Here is a 16,395-nt window from a genome sequence, read left to right on the forward strand (position 1 = left end):
TAAGCCTTGGTATTTTCAGTAGCCTCATATGCATGTGAGAGCTGGACAATGAACAAGGAAGACTGAAGAAGATTTGATGCATTTGAATTACGGTGTTGGCCAAGAATACTGTGGAGTACCAGAAGAATAAATAAATCTGTCTTGGAGGAAGTGCAGCCAGAATGCTTAAAAGGAAGGATGATATGACATCATCTCATGTATTTTAGGCACGTTATCTGGAGGGACCAGTTCCTGGACTAGAGGGCCATCAAAACAGAGGAAGACCCTTAATGAGGTGGGTTGACATAGCGGCTGCCACAGTGGGCTCAAACACAGCAACAATTGTGCAGATGGCACAGGACTGGGCGGTGTTTTGTTCTATTGTACATAGGTTGCTATGAGTTGGAACCAACTTGATGGCAATTAACAACTGCTGTGTTTTGGGGCTGGGACCTGTCATTGAGGACACAGCAGTGAGTAAGACACAATATCACTACTCTTATGGAGCTTTTAGTCTCTCTGGGGGAAACCAAGGATTTCCTGGATAGTGTGAATAGTTAACAACGTCAGATGCTAACCTAAAGGATAGAGGTTCAAGTCCGCCCAGAGGCACCTTGGAAGAAAGGCCTGGCAATCTACTCCAAAACTCAGCCGATGGAAACTCTAAGGAGCACCATTCTATTCTGACACACATGGAGTCGCCGTCAGTTAGAGGTGACTGGGTGGTGGTGGTGGGGACAGCAACAAGATCTAAATGATTATAATAATAGTTCATGGTCAGTGTCATCAAAGGGAAAGAAGGCACCCTGGGAGCAAATAGCAGGAGGAGCTGAGCTGCCAAAGGGTGAAAAGCGTTATCCACTTAGGCAGTGGGATCTGGGGAGGAGTTAAAAAATGAGGGCCGAAGAACTGGAGGGTGCCTCTACCACTACCAACCACTCTGACCGGGATCAGAGCACAAGGTCTTGCAGAGTGGGAGGGGGAAAAAATGTAGAACAAAATTCAAAATCATAAAAACGACTAGAAGAGTGGGTCTGATAGAGACTAGTAGAACCCTTGAGTCTACGGCCCTTAGACATCCTTCAAGCCTGGAACTGAACCCACCCCCAGGGATCAATTTTCAGCCAAACAATAGAAAGCCTTGTAAAATGAACAATAACATCCATGAGGAATATACTTCTCAGAACAATCAACTGTATGAGACCAAGAGGGCAATATTTGCTCAAAAAACAAAGCTCAGAAGGCAGGAAGGGGAAGGAAAGAAGGATGAATGGAAATGGGGGCTCCAAGGAGGAACTGGTGAGAGCACTGTTACTGAAAGGACTGCAGCCATTGTTATGAGATAAAACGTGCACACATTGTTGAGAGGAAAATTAATACGCTCTGTAAACTTTCACCCAAATGACAATAGAAAGTTCAAAACAAAAAAGAGGGCCAATTAAAGAACTAAGCCCTGTGTTCCTGGAACAGGAAACAATTCCTGTTCATGAAAACAGGCCGAGGAAGGCAACTCCCAAAGAAGAATTCTAGGACTTATTTGAGCAGTGTCCACTGTGAAAAACAACATCCTTTAGGCTAAGAGGAGCAGGGGTGCTTGTTTAAAGCGGTTGATCTTGGCAGCTGCACTGTTCCGAGACTCTGTGTTTTCAGAGCAGCACGAGCACCACTGTTCGAGCTCTCTGTGTTTGCAGGACCCCAAAGCAGAGCCTCCAATTCCTGTGGAAATAAACAGAAGCATATATGTGTCTGCTGCTTTTGCCAGATGCTGCTGCTAATTGCTCATGTAACCTAGGCGATTCTTCAGGATTTTGGAAGGAAGGAGGGTGCAGTTATAACTGACAGAGAGTCCAGGGGTGCCTTTGGGTGCTTGTGTCAGAAATGAAGCCAGAAAAACAGTGTTCAAAAATAAATAAAATGGAATGGTGTGATATTTTGTATATAATTATATGGGTATGGGAACTGGCATGGAAGGGACGTCCAGTCTGCTAATAGAGTTTTTTTTTTTTTTAGGAGCTCTGGTAGCATAGTGCCTAAGGCACTTCACTGCTAACCAGAAGGCTGGCGGTTCAAACCCACCAGCCACTCCTCAAAAGGAAGATGGGGCAATCTACTTCCGTAGTGATACTGCCTCGGAAACCCAAGGAGGGGTCACTATGAGTTGGGTCCGACTCAACAGCACATAACAACAACAATACAGTTTTTTTATAGGGATGAGAAGGGGGAGATAAAAGGAAAAACAATCCTATGGCTAAATGCAGCAGGAGTGGTGGGAATGGCGTAATGGTTGTATCAGTTACCTATTTCTGCATAAAAAATTACCTCAAACCAAGCAGCTTAAGACAACAAATGTTTATTATGTCCCATTTTCTGTGGGTCAGGAATCTGGGCTAAGTGGTATCCTTGGCTCAAGGTCTCTCACAAGGCAACAGTCAAGGTGGCAGCTGGGACTGTGGTCTCATCTGAATGCTCGACTATGGGAACATTCCCCCTCCAAGCTTCCCCACGTGGCTGTTGCAGCATTCAGTTCCATGGGCTGTAGCTGTTGATTCAGTTCCTTGCTACATGGGCCTCTGCACAGGGAAGCTTACAACAGGGTAGCAGACAAGCAAGGGAGCAAGAGGGGACAAGTGGGAGAGAGGCCAGAGTCCTGTTGCAACTCATCACAAAAGGGACATCCCATCTCGCCTAAGTCTGTTCATTAGAAGCAAGTCTGTAGGTCCAGCCCACATTCAAGGGTACAATACAGCAAATGGGCACTCGGAAGATATAAAAACTGAAAACACACACAGACAAGAAAAAAGTAGGCAAGGGTGGTGGGAGGGTTAGAGGAAGCAGGCCTGGCTAGCCCTGTCCAGGAGTTGACTTTATTCCAAAGGTACTAGGCAGCTAGCTATCAGTTTCATGTATAAAGTGACATAGTCAGCTTTGGAACTTAGTTTGTTAAATTAAGAAATAGTAGAGAGATGAAGAAAAGTGTCAGAAGAAACAGCTAAGAGTAAAATATGGTTGCCTCTGGGTTGGGGAGTGAACTTAAGGAGAGTTGGGATAGAAAACGATTCTCTTCATGATAAGCCCATCTACACAGACGACTGAAATTCAAAAATTCAAACTCACTGCCATCGAGTCAGTCCTGACTCATAGTGACCCCTCCTTGGGTTTCCAAGGCAGTATCTCTACAGCAGTACATTGCCCAGTCTTCCTTCTGAGGAGTGGCAGGTGGGTTTGAACCTCCAGCCTTCTGGTTAGCAGTCAAATGCCTGCTGAGGCATTCAGTAATTCGGTGGTAGAATTCTCCCCTTCCAGGAAGGAGACCTGGGTTCCCAGCCCATGGCCCTCATGCACAGCCACCATCCGTCTGTCAGCAGAGGCTTGTGTATCACTCTGATGATGAACAGGTCTCAGCAGAGCTTCCAGACTCAGACAGACCAGGAAGAAAGGCCTGGTGGTCTATTTCTGCCAGTCAGTCAGTGAAAACCCTATAGACACCAACAGTCCAGTCCTCAATCAGTCATGAGGATGGTGCAGGACTGGGCAGGTGTCATTCTGCTGTGCTCGGACAGGGTCTCTATGAGCCAGGTGCCGACTCCACGGTCACTAAAAACAACATACATACAGTTAGTGTTTTTAAAACCATGTATGTATGTATAAGTATGACTTTGGTTTAAAAGCATTTAAATTTCAAAATTACCCACTGCCACTGAATTGATTCCAACTCATAGCAGTGATAGGACAGAGTAGAACTGCCCTATAGGATTTCCAAGGCTCTAAGTCTTACTGAAGCAAACTGCCTCATCTTTCTACAGTGGAGTGGCTTGTGGGTTCAAACCACCAACCTTTTGGCTAGCAGCTGAGTGCTTTAATCACTGTATTACCAGAGTTCCTTAAATTGAAAAATAGAAAAAGGAAGAAGCCATGGAAAGGAAATTCATTTAGCAACAAAGTGTAAATTCCAGAAAGCAAATGTGGTAGTTAATTCTGTTGGGGGTGAGGGTAAGTTAGTAACCACTCCTATTTCCTTCTGGCTCCATCCACCCCTCCCTCATTCTTTCCTGGAAGTAGGAGCGGCCTACAAAATTGATGAGGTTGGAAGGTTAGCCTCGTCCCTTGTATCTCCCTCCCCTTGGATAGGAGTGTGCCCATAGGGCGCTTGTTTCCCAGGTGGCTCTCAAACCAGGCCTCCAGACCCAGCAGTCCCCATGCTGGGTGCTCAGGGATGAGATTTCAAAATCACAGTCCCTGTCCTTAAGGAACTCACGGTTTAGAGGGAAAGACAGAAGGGGCACCTAGACAATCTACAGGAGGTCAGAGAAGGTTTCCTGGAGGAGGTGACCTCAAGAACCAAGAGGGTCAATCAAGACAGAAGGATGAGCATGGTCTTGGGGGCAGTGATCAGCTGCTTAGTCCATCCGGACCCGATGACCCGTGTGCCAGAGGAGACCTGCGCTCCTATCAGTGGTGGCTTTTTCACAAGTAGATCACCAGGCCTTTCTTCCAGGGCACCTCTGAGTGGATTAGAATCCCCAAACTCTCAGTTCACAGTTGAGTATGTTCACCATTGTACACCCTAGGGACTCCATGCTTAGGATTGCAAGAACAACAGGACACAGCAAGAAAAACACTGGGGCCAAAGAGTGAAGAAACTCCCGTGCCAGGCTAAGAGGCCTGGGCTTTATCTCAAGGGCAATGGGCAAAGGCAAAGGGCCTTTGAGGGGCTTTATGCAGCAGGTGACATGCCCTATTTGTACTTGAGCAATCACTTCAAGTCAGCAAATTTATTGGATTATATGAACCATGAATTGCCTGGATTTCTCAACACCACCACATCTCCCTACTCCCCACCACGTTTCCATCATCTCCAGGCCAAACAGAGGCACTTGTTCCCAATCAAATTTCCTTCTGCCCACGTTGTCTGAGTGTGACCTCTGAAAACTACAGCCCAGGAGTTTCAAGTAGTAGCATTTTGATGTGGCCGCAGCTTTGCTCCATCAACAGTTTCAGCTACAGCTCCTTCCACCTCTGCTGGCCATCTGGAGATAGCATTTCTGAAATGGTCTGTGGATAAAGGATGCTGCTGCTCTGGGAAATGTGTCTGTCTCCTGCCAGGAGAGACGAAGAGCATGGAAACCATGCCAGAGGACGCTGTCAGAATGGGAAGGTCGAACAGCCCTCAACAGTGCTCTTTTATTAAGTCTTGCTTTTGTCCATTTCTATTTTAGCATCCACTTTATTTTCTCCCCATGTCCTTCAGGGGAAGAAGGTTAAATGAAGCTTCTTAGGAAAATGATGTACTGTACCAAAACTACAGTCCCACTGTCTGGAGGGGAAAGGAGACAATGAACGGGACATAAGGATACTCATGAGCAGGGTGTTTTAGAATAACCCCTACCCCCCGCATTCGCCTCTGATTCTGTGGCTAAGCATCTCCAAGCCTGACTGGTACACTGTTGTTGTTGTCAGATGGGCCCCGACTCATGCAACTCCATGCATGACAGACACACTGCTGCTCGGTCCTGCGCTGTCCCCACAATCACTTGCAGTTCTGACTATTCTGCTCCACAGGATTTTCAGTGGCTGATTGTATCAGAAGATCGCCAGGCTGTTCTTCCTGGTCGTCCTAGTCTGGATGCACCGCTGAAACCCGTTCAGCATCACAGCAACACACACGTGTCCACTGATGAACAGGTGGTGGCTGCCTGTGAGGTGCACTGACCAGGACCTGGAACCCAGGTCTCCTGCACGAAAGGAGAGAATTCTACCCTGAGCCACCGAGGCCTCATGATGGATTCATAAGCCAAAAACCAAACTCACTGCCATCAAGTTGATTCTGACTCATAGTGACCCCTATTGAATTTCCAAGGCTGTAAATGTTTAAGGAAGCAGACTCCCTCATCTGTCTTCTGTGGAGCCGCTGGGGGGTTTGAACCACTGACCTTTGGTTAGCAACCTTATCCTCTACACTGTCAGAGCTCCTTGACTGGTACATAGCTGATGTTAAGTAAACATTCTATGAATGAATGAGATTGTCATGGGACATTCAATCTGGAGTATAAACAGGTATCTCGGCAAAAAATCATATACCATATCTCCAATTTCAATATCTTGCAGTATCATTAAAGAGATAGACACTGTAAAGAACAACCTCGGATGATCCCTTGAGACCTGAGACCCTTGGGTGCCACATGGAATCACTCTCCTTCTCAGGAGAACAGGTGAGGTCTAATAAAATCAGAACCATTGTCCCTAAGAAAGGCATTCCCTGTGTCCCTGCTGTATTTCTGTGTAAGTCTCTTATCTTTGTCCTGAGAAAGGAGAGTGGAGTTCAAGTCAAAGTTTAATGATGTAACAAAGTTAATCATTAAAATGCATTTGTTGTTTAAAATCACTGAGTTCAAAGATAATTGAGCAAACTTTGTGAACTTTAATGCACTATTTCATGAGCACACCCATGATCAGTTGTGAATTTAACCATCATGATGCAAATAAGTTGAAAAGAAACATATCTATGTCTCTCCCAAATAAATATGATTCTAAATTCATTGCCTTCAAGTCGGATCTGACTCATAGGGACCTCTCCTTGGGTTTCTGACCCCTCCTTAGGTTTCCAAGGCTGTATCTCTACAGAAGTACTTGTCCAATCTTCTTTCCAAGGAGTGGCTGGTGGGTTTTAACCACCAGCTTTCTGGTTAGCAGTCAAATGCCTTAGGCACTAGGGTTGTTCCCAGTTTTACACTCTTTTAAATTGTGCTCCTATAAAAATTCTTGGTGGACATAAGTATGCATTTCTGAAGAGGGAAATTACCAGGACCATTGTCTGTCAGTTTGTCCCACTGTGGTGGCTTGTGTGTTGCTATGATGCTGGAAGCTGTTGTTGTTGTTATGTGCCGTCGAGTCGGACCGACTCATAGCGACCCCTCCTTGGGTTTCCGAGGCAGTATCACTACGGAAGTAGGATTGCCCAACCTTCCTTCCGAGGAGTGGCTGGTGGGTTTGAACCGCCAGCCTTCTGGTTAGCAGTCAAGTGCCTTAGCCACTATGCTACCAGAGCTAGGCCACTCATATTTCAAATACGGCAGAGTCACCCATAGTGGACACATTGCAGCAGAGCTTCCAGCCTAAAATAGACTAAGAAGAAAGGTCTGACAATCTACTTCCAAAAATAAGCCAATGAAAACCCTATGAGTCACAACAGAATACTATCCAATATAGTGTTGGATACCATCCAATATAGTGTTAAGGAGCTCTGGTGGTGTAGTGGATAAGGCATTTGGCTGCTAACCAGAAGGTCAGCAGTTCAAATCCACCAGCCATGCCATGGAAGGAAGATGGGGCAAACTACTTCCATAAAGATTTACAACCTCGGAAACCCAACAGGGATCACTACAAGTAGAAATAAACCCAATGGCATTGGTTTTCTTTTTTTTTTTAAAACAGTGTTGGAAGATGATCTCCCTAGGTTAGAAGGCACTCAAACGCAACCAGAATGTTCTTTAGAAGGATGATGAGACTTTGACTCATTTACACCGTCAAGAAAGACAAATCACTAGAAAAGACATCATGTTTAGTGGAGTGGGGGGCCCCCAAAAAAATCCAGGAAAACCCTCAATGAGATGGACAGACACAACAGCCACAAGAATGGACTCAAACATGCCAATGATCACGGAGATGGTGCGGACCTGGTAACATTTCCTTCTGCTGCACACAGGTCGCCATGAGTCTACCTGACCGCAACTGACAATAACAATTCGTTATATATATAACATACACGTCATTGTTGTTGTTAGGTGTTGTCGTCTCCGACTCATAGTGACCCCATGTACAGCAGTATGAAACACCGCCCAGTCCTGTGCCAGCTCCATATCCCTGCTGTACCTGAGCCCATTGTTGTAGCCACTGTGTCAATCCATCTCGTTGAGGGCCTTCCCCTTTTTCGTTGACCCTCCACTTTACCAAGCATGACATCCTTCTCCAGAGAATGATCCCTTCTGACAACATGACCAAAGTAGGTGAGACGAAGTCTGACCATTCTCGCTTCAAAGGAGCATTCCAGCTGCACTTCTTCCAGGACAGATCTGTTAGTTCTTTTAGCAGTTCATGGCACTTTCAGCATTATACACACATATATAAATATATATACACATAATATACACATACACATATTTATATATATACATATCCATACACACATAATACACCTGTGCATACACACATAATACATATATACATACACATTTACATACATGTATACATATGTATATTTATATACACACATAAAAATACCTCAGTGCCATTGAGTTGATCCCAACTCATAGTGACCCCTCCTTGGTTTTCTGAGGAGGTATCTCTATGGAAGTAGATTGTGCAGTCTTCCTTCTGAAGAGTGTGGTGGGTTTGAACCACCAGCCTTATGGTTATCAGTCAAATGCCTAAGACACTATGCCACCAGAGCTCCCATATACACACATACACATATATAATACACACATACATATATATAGACATACATATACATATACACATACATATACACATACATGCATATATTTTTATATATACACATAATACATATATACATACATATATTCACATATACATATATACACATAACACACATATACCTGTATTTATATATACATGTTGTAGTGTTGTTAGGTGCAGTCGAGTTGGCTCCGACTCATAGCAACCCTATGTACAACAGAACAAAACACTGCCTAGTCCTGTGCCAACCTCACAATCCTTGCTACACCTGAACCTATCATTGCAGCCACCATCTCAATCCATCTTGTTGATGGCCTTCCCCTTTTTCATCGACCGTCCCCGTTCTAAGCATGAATCCTTCCCCAGGGAATGGTCCCTTCTGATAACATGACCAAAGTAGGTGAGCCAAAGTCTGGCCATTCTCACTTCCAAGGAGCATTGTAGCTGCACTTCTTCCAAGACAGATTTATTTGTTCTTCTGGCAGTCCATGGTACTTACATACATACATATATACACATACATATATTTTTATATACACACATGCAACATATAATACACAGGGATATAACACATAATACATACATGCATACATTACACACATATAATACATATCTAAACACAAAACTAAATATAACATAATACAAATACACATATATACACACATACACACATAATACATACATATATACACACGTTTTATATATACATACATATATACATATATTTATATATACACACACATACATATATTTATATACACATATAATACACAACATAACATGATACATATATATATATATACACACGCACATACAATTTTATATACACGCATAATCCACACCAGAAAATCAACTACCATCAAGTTGATTCCAACTCATAGTGACCCATGATATTTTCAATTGCCTCATACGCACGTGAGAGCTGGACAATGAATAAGGAAGACTGAAGAAGAGTTGATGCTTTTGAGTTGTGGTGCTGGCGAAGAATGCTGAAAGTACCATGGACTGCTAAAAGAACTAACAAATCTGTCCTGGAGGAAGTGCAGCCGGAATGCTCCTTGGAAGCAAGAATGGCCAGACTTCGTCTCACCTACTTTGGTCATGTTATCAGAAGGGACCATTCCCTGGAGAAGGCTGTCAAGCTTGGTAAGCTGGAGGGTCGACGAAAGAGGGGAAGGCCTTCAATGAGATGGATTGACATGGTGGCTGTGACAATGGGCTGAAGTATAGCAGGAATCATGGAGCTGGTGCGGGATCAGGTGGTGTTTCGTTCTGCTGTGCATGGGGTTGCTATGAGTCGGAGACGACTCCATGGCACCTAACAACAACAGTGACCCCTATTGGGTTTTCAAAGCTGTAAATCCTTTTTTTTCCCTTCTTTTTTTACAACACATACAAATACACTTATACCACCAACCTAAGGCTGTAAATCTTTATGGAAGTAGATTGCCTTATCTTCCTCCCACAGAGCAGCTGGTGGGTTTGAACTGCTGACCTTCTGGTTAGCAGCCAAACGTCTTACCCACTATGCCACCAGAACTCCATATAATACACATACATATATATACATACATATATATACACATGACACATATACATATACAAACATGCATATATTTATATACACATGTACATATATGTACTTACATGCTATGTACACATATTTATAAAACACATGCATGTACACATCATACACACATACATACATACATACACACACGTATATACACATATATTTTAATACACCTACTCTTCAGTTATCGACTATCTTGTTATCCAATTTTTGCATTTATGAAAACAGTAAAAAATCTACTATCTGACTATTTTGCACTTTAACAACATCTAGCAGTAACGAACGTCGAAGTGCCAGGAGAGGGAAACAATGTTGTGATGGTTCAGATTATATGTCAGTTGGCTGGGCCATGATTCTCTGTGGTTTAGCAGATACATAATGATGTAATCTGGCAGTTATGTAATGATGTCGTCATCCTTCATTTTCACATCATCACCTGGTCTTTGGAACCTAACCACGTCAATAATGAGTGAGTGTGTGTGTGTGTTTATTTAAATGGCTAAATTCACCAATTCAAAGATGGATCCTTTTGCAGTTGCCTTATTTTTATCAGCAAGCCTCCTATCCCCACTCAGCACTCCACAGTGTCTAACCTGGCCTGTGCTGGGGGCGGTAAATGAGCCCTGAATAAAGGAGTTAGGCTATTCAAACAACTCTAGATGAGTCTCAGGCCAGACAAATGCCTCCTTGCCCTGAAGCTCATCCAATCACACACAGAAACATAGCCACCTCTATGAAAAAGTCTTACAAATCTTTCTGGGCCTCCCATCTGCAGCCAGCCTTAGAGGTAAGGAGTAGAGGTATCTGTGACTGCACAACAGTTTTTAAAATGGCAGGGCCCCAAATATGCCTCCTCAGCCCAGGTAAATGAATGGCTTAGTCTCTTAATAACAGCTCACCGACCAAATAAATCATGTAGACTTTGTTTAGATCTTAATTTGAATAAATGTAAAAAGAACATTTACGAATAATTAGGAAAATCTGAATAGCAGCTGGATATTAAATAATATTATATAGAGTTAATGGTAATCTTTTTACAGGTGATAATATTTATTTTTTAAAACTGGGTTATCTCCTAGAGGTAGATACTGACATATTTACACATGAAATAATATCATGCCTGGGATTTGCTTTAAAATAATGGGGAAGGGTAAGGAATAAAAAAAGAATGATTATTTGTTGATAATTGTTGGGGTTCACTATACCATTCTATTTATTATGAGCATATTTCAAAATTCCCACAACAAAGTAAGAGGAAGGAAGGAGGAAAAGATGGAAAGAAGTAAGGAAGGATGGAAAGAAAACAGTATGAATTCGATTATCAAGCACTTCTGAAGGCAGGTTTGGGTAACAGGGCTCTGCCATTAACTAGCTGTGTGACTCTGGGAAAGTCCATGTCTCTGGGCGTGGTAAAATGTTCTCAAAAACACTAATGATATTATCTTGGTAAGCCAAACAAAAAAACAAAAAAACTGCCTGCCATCTACTCAACTGGATGATTAAATAAATTAACAGATTTAAAGGTTCTGACATGGTAGCGGATACACCAAACCCAACCCACTGTCATTAAGTCTATTCCAACTCATAGCAAGTGACCTGCCTCATAGGGTTTCCAAAGCTGTAAATCGTCTCAGAAATAGACTGCCTCATCTTTCTTCCCCAAAGTAGTTGGTGAGTTCTAACCATCGACCTTTTGATTGGCAACCAAATGCTTAAACCACTGCACCACCAGAGCTCCTCGTGTTGATAGTCAATAAATATTAGTTTTTCTCCCTATTTTCTCCATTTCTCCGAGGACCAACGTCAGATCTGCCGGAACTGACAGAAAAAAACAACTAAACTCACTGCCGTGGAGTCGGATCTAACTCATAACTGCCCCTCTGTGGGTTTCCAAAGCAGTATCACTACGGAAGTAGACTGCCCAATTTTCCCTCCCAGGAGTGGCTGGTGGGTTTAGAACATCCAGTCTTCAGATTAGTAGTCAAATGCCTTAGCCACTACGCCACTAGAGCTCCCAGAACGGACCCGGCAACAGAAAAAGTGTGAGACATAACCCGCTGCGCACAAGGCCACAGCGCGTCGAAGACAGAGAACCGCCCACCCAGCGCCGGTCCCGCCCACCGTCGCCTGCACCTTACGCAGAAGCACCGCCCAGGAGTTTGTTGTTACTGTGACCCGCGTGTCAGGTGGCATCGGGTCAGGGTCTCAGCGCCACTATGGCGGTGCGACAGGCGCTGGGCCGGGGCCTGCAGCTGGGTCGAGCGCTGCTGCTGCGCTTCACGGCCAAGCATGGACCAGTCTGCGGCTTCGGGCGGGCCGAGCGGCCGGGCCCAGCGGCGTGTTGGGGCCGAGGAGAACGCCCAGGCCCGGTCCGGGGGCCGGGTGCGGAACCGCGCAGGCTCGGACTCCCCGACCGCTACCGTTTCTTCCGCCAGTCTGTGGCCGGGCTAGCGGCGCGGCTCCAGCGGCAATTCGTGCTGCGTGCCCGGTGTGGCGCGGGCCCTTGTGGCCGGGCTGTCTTTTTGGCCTTCGGGCTAGGGTTGGGCCTCATCGAGGAGAAGCAGGCGGAGGGCCGGAGGGCAGCTGCGGCCTGTAAGGAGATCCAGGTGAGCGCCGGCGGTTGACAGGGTAGGGACCAGGGCCAGGCCCCCAGCTAGGGGCTAGAGGACCGGGCTTGGGGTAGGGGGTGTGGCCCTCACGAGGGCGGGGATGGGGGTGGTGCCGACCCATAGCCGGAGGCAAGAGGCGGGCGAGGGGCGGAGGCGGGGCGAGGGGCGGAGGCGGGGCTGGGAGATGTCTACAGGTAACCGCCAAGGATCAAGATCTACCTTTGTCAGAGTTGGGAATGCCTTGAAAATCACTGATTAAGCTTCATTTCACCCTTACTGTTCACCTCACAGGGGACCAACACTTCATATTTTGTTTTACTGTTTTCCTTTCCTCAAACCTGTTTTGGAAAATATATTGCTAATTATGTACCTCCAGTTGCACCAGGAGCCAGGCTAGTGACTGTGTACATTTTCTCACATTTGTTGTTGTAATGTTCTGTGGAGTAGGCGCTGACTCATAGAGATCCTATGTTTATCAGCAGGAAACACTGCTCGGCCCTGTACCATCCTCACAATCCTTGCTATGCTTGAGCCCGTCACTGTAGCCGTTGTGTCAATCCATCTTGCTGAGGGTCTTCCCCATCTTTGCTGACACTCTACTTTACCAAACATTATATCCTTCCCCAGGGACTGGTCCCCTCTGACAACATGACCAAAGTAGGTGAAACGCAGTCAGGCCATTGTTGCCTGCAATTCTTCAAGGACAAATTTGTTCACTTTTCTGGCAGTCCATGGTACTTTCAGTATTCTTTGCCAACACCATAATTCAAAGGCATCAACTCTTCTTTGGTGTTCCTTATTCATTGTCCAGCTTTCCCATTCATATGACGTGATTGGAAAATACCATGGCTTGGGTCACATGCACGTTAGTCCTCAAGATGACATCTTTGCTTTTTAACACTTTGAAGAGATCTTTTGCAGCAGATTTGCCTGGTGCAATACGAGGTGTGATTTCCTGACTGTTACTTCCACACATGTTGACTGTGGATCCAAGTAAAATGAAATTCCTGACAACGTAAATCTTTTCTCTGTTTATCATGGTGATGTTTATTGGTCCAGTTGTGAAGATTTTTGTTTTCTTTTTGTTGCGCTGTAATCCATACTGAAGGCTGTAGTCTTTGATCTTTATCAGTAAGTGCTTCAAGTCATCTTCACTTTCAGCAAACAAGGTTGTATCATCTGCATTTCACAGGTTGTTAATGAGTCTTCCTCCAATCCTGATGCCACATTATTCTTCATATAGTCCAGCTTCTTAGATTATTTGCTAGCATACAGGTTAAATAAGTATGGTGAAAGGATACAACCTTGACAAATACCTTTCCTGTTTTGAAACCATGCAGTATCCCCTTGTTCTGTTTCAACAACTGCCTCTTGGTCTGTGTACAGGTTCCTCATGAGAACAGTTAAGTGTTCTGGAATTCCCATTCTTCACATTGTTGTCCATAATTTGTTATGATCCACACTGCTGGATGCCTTTGCATCATCAATACACAGCATCACAATACTCAACACAGGTAGGCATCTTTCTGCTCTTCTTTCAGCCAAGATCCATTTGACATCAGCAATGATACCTCTTGTTCCACATCCTCTTCTGAATCCAGCTTGCATTTCTAGACGTTCCCTGTCAATATACTGCTGCAATCATTTTTTAACGATCTTCAGCAAAATTTTACTTGTGTGTGATATTAATGATATTGTTTGATAATTTCCACATTCTGTTAGATCACCTTTCTTTAGAATGGCCACAAATATGGATCTGTCCCAGTCAGCTGACCAGGTAGCTGTCTTCTAAATTTGTTCTACTAAACAAGGAAGTAGGGGCTCTGGTAGCATAGCAGCTAAGGCACTTGACTGCTAACCAGAAGGCTGGCGGTTCAAACCCACCAGCCACTCCTCAGAAGGAAGATTGAGCAATCTACTTCCATAGTGATACTGCCTTGGAAACCCAAGGAGGGGTCGCTGTGAGTTGGGTCTGACTCAATAGCACATAACAACAAACAAGTAAGTGTCCCTAGAGCTGCTCCATTTGTTGAAACATCTGAGTGGGTATTCTGTCAATTCCTGGAGCCTGGGTTTTCCCCAATACCTTCAGTGCAGCATGGACATCTTCCTTCAATACCACTGGTTCTTGATCATATGCTACCTCCTGAAATAGTTGGACACTGACCTGTGCTTTTTGATACAGTGACTCTGTATTCATTCCATCTTCTTTTGATGCTTCCTGCATTGTTCAATATTTTGCCCATAAACCAAAACCAAACTCACTGCCATCAAGTTGATTCTGACTCATAGTGACCCACATTGGGTTTCCAAGGTGGTAAATCTTTATGGAAGTCAATTGTCGCATGTTCCTTCCATGGAGCAGCTGGTGGGTTTGAACCGCCAGCCTTCTGGCTAGCAGTCAAATGCTTTAGGCACTCATCACCAGAGCTCCTTTAATATGGCAACTCGAGGCTTGAATTTTTTCTTTAGTTCTTTCAGCTTGAGAAATACCAAGCATGTTCTTCCCTTTTGGTTTACCAACTCCAGGTCTTTGCATATTTCATCATAATACTTTGCTTTGTCTTCTCGAGCTGCCCTTTGAAATCTTCTGTTCAGCTCTTTTATTTCAGCATTTTTTCTACTTGCTTTAGCTACTCTCTGTTCAAGAGCAAGTGTCAGTTTCTTCTGACAACCATTTTGATCTTTTCTTCCTTTCCTGTTTTTTTAATGACCTTTTGCTATCTTCATGTATGATGTTCTTGTTGTCATCCCACAACTCATCTGGTCTGTAGTCATTGGTGTTCAGTGCATCAAATCTATTCTTCAGATAGTCTCTAAATTCAGGTGGGATATAATCAAGGTCATATTTTGGCTCTCATGGACTTGTTTTCATTTTCTTCAGCTTCAACTTGAACTGGCATATGAGCAATTGATAGTCTGTTCCACAGTCAGTCCCTGGTCTTGTTTTGACATGATATTGAGCTTTTCCATCACCTCTTTCCACAGATGTAGTTGATCTGATTTTTGTGTATCCCATCTGGCAAGGTCCATATGTATAGCTGCCCTTCATGTGGTTGAAAAAAGGTATTGCAATGAATAAGTCATTAGTCTTACATAATTCTATCATGCAGTCTAGCATCATTTCTATCACCAAGGCCATATTTTCTAACTACTGATGATTCTTCTTTGTTTCCAACTTTTGCATTCCAGTCACCAGTAATTATCAATACATCTTGATTGTATGTTTGTTCAATTTCAGACTGCAGAAATTGGTTAAAAAAAATGTTCAATATCTTCATCTTTACTTTACTGGTTGGTGCATTAATTTGAATAAAAGATATTAACTGGTCTTCCTTGTAGGCATGTGGATATTATCCTATCACTGACAGCATTGTACTTTAGGATAGATGTTGAAATGTTCTTCTTGATGATGAATGTGATGCCATTCCTCTTTGTCATCCCCAGCATAGTAGACCATATGATTGTCTGATTCAAAATGGCCCATCACTGTCCATTTCAGCTCACTAAAGCCTAGGATAGGAGCTCTGGTGGCATAGTGCCTAAGGCACTTGACTGCTAACCAAAAGACTGGTGGTTCAAACCCACCAGCCACTCCTCAGAAGGAAGGTTGGGCAATCTACTTCCGTAATGACACCGCCTTGGAAACCCAAGGAGAGATCGCTATGAGTCAGGTCTGACTTGATGGCACATAACAACAACAGCAGTGCCTAGGATATCAGTCTTTATGCATTCCATTTCTTTTTTGACTACTTCTTC

The 16,395-nt window shown here is 44.1% G+C and overlaps 1 protein-coding gene across 1 annotated transcript in view; it reads left to right on the forward strand.

The window, feature by feature from the left end:
* The first annotated feature begins 12,243 nt into the window (after positions 1–12,243).
* Positions 12,244–16,395, forward strand: part of PINK1 (PTEN induced kinase 1) — a 21,796-nt gene continuing 17,644 nt past the window's right edge. Inside the window, exon 1 of the mRNA XM_007935865.1 lies at positions 12,244–12,633. Within this exon, the coding sequence (XP_007934056.1) occupies positions 12,244–12,633 (390 nt within the window). The remainder of the gene's footprint in view (positions 12,634–16,395) is intronic.

The sequence above is a fragment of the Orycteropus afer genome, unplaced genomic scaffold, assembly GCF_000298275.1.
Source record: "Orycteropus afer afer isolate SDZICR_OR568_19922 unplaced genomic scaffold, OryAfe1.0 scaffold00031, whole genome shotgun sequence".
Taxonomy (NCBI): Eukaryota; Metazoa; Chordata; class Mammalia; order Tubulidentata; family Orycteropodidae; genus Orycteropus; species Orycteropus afer.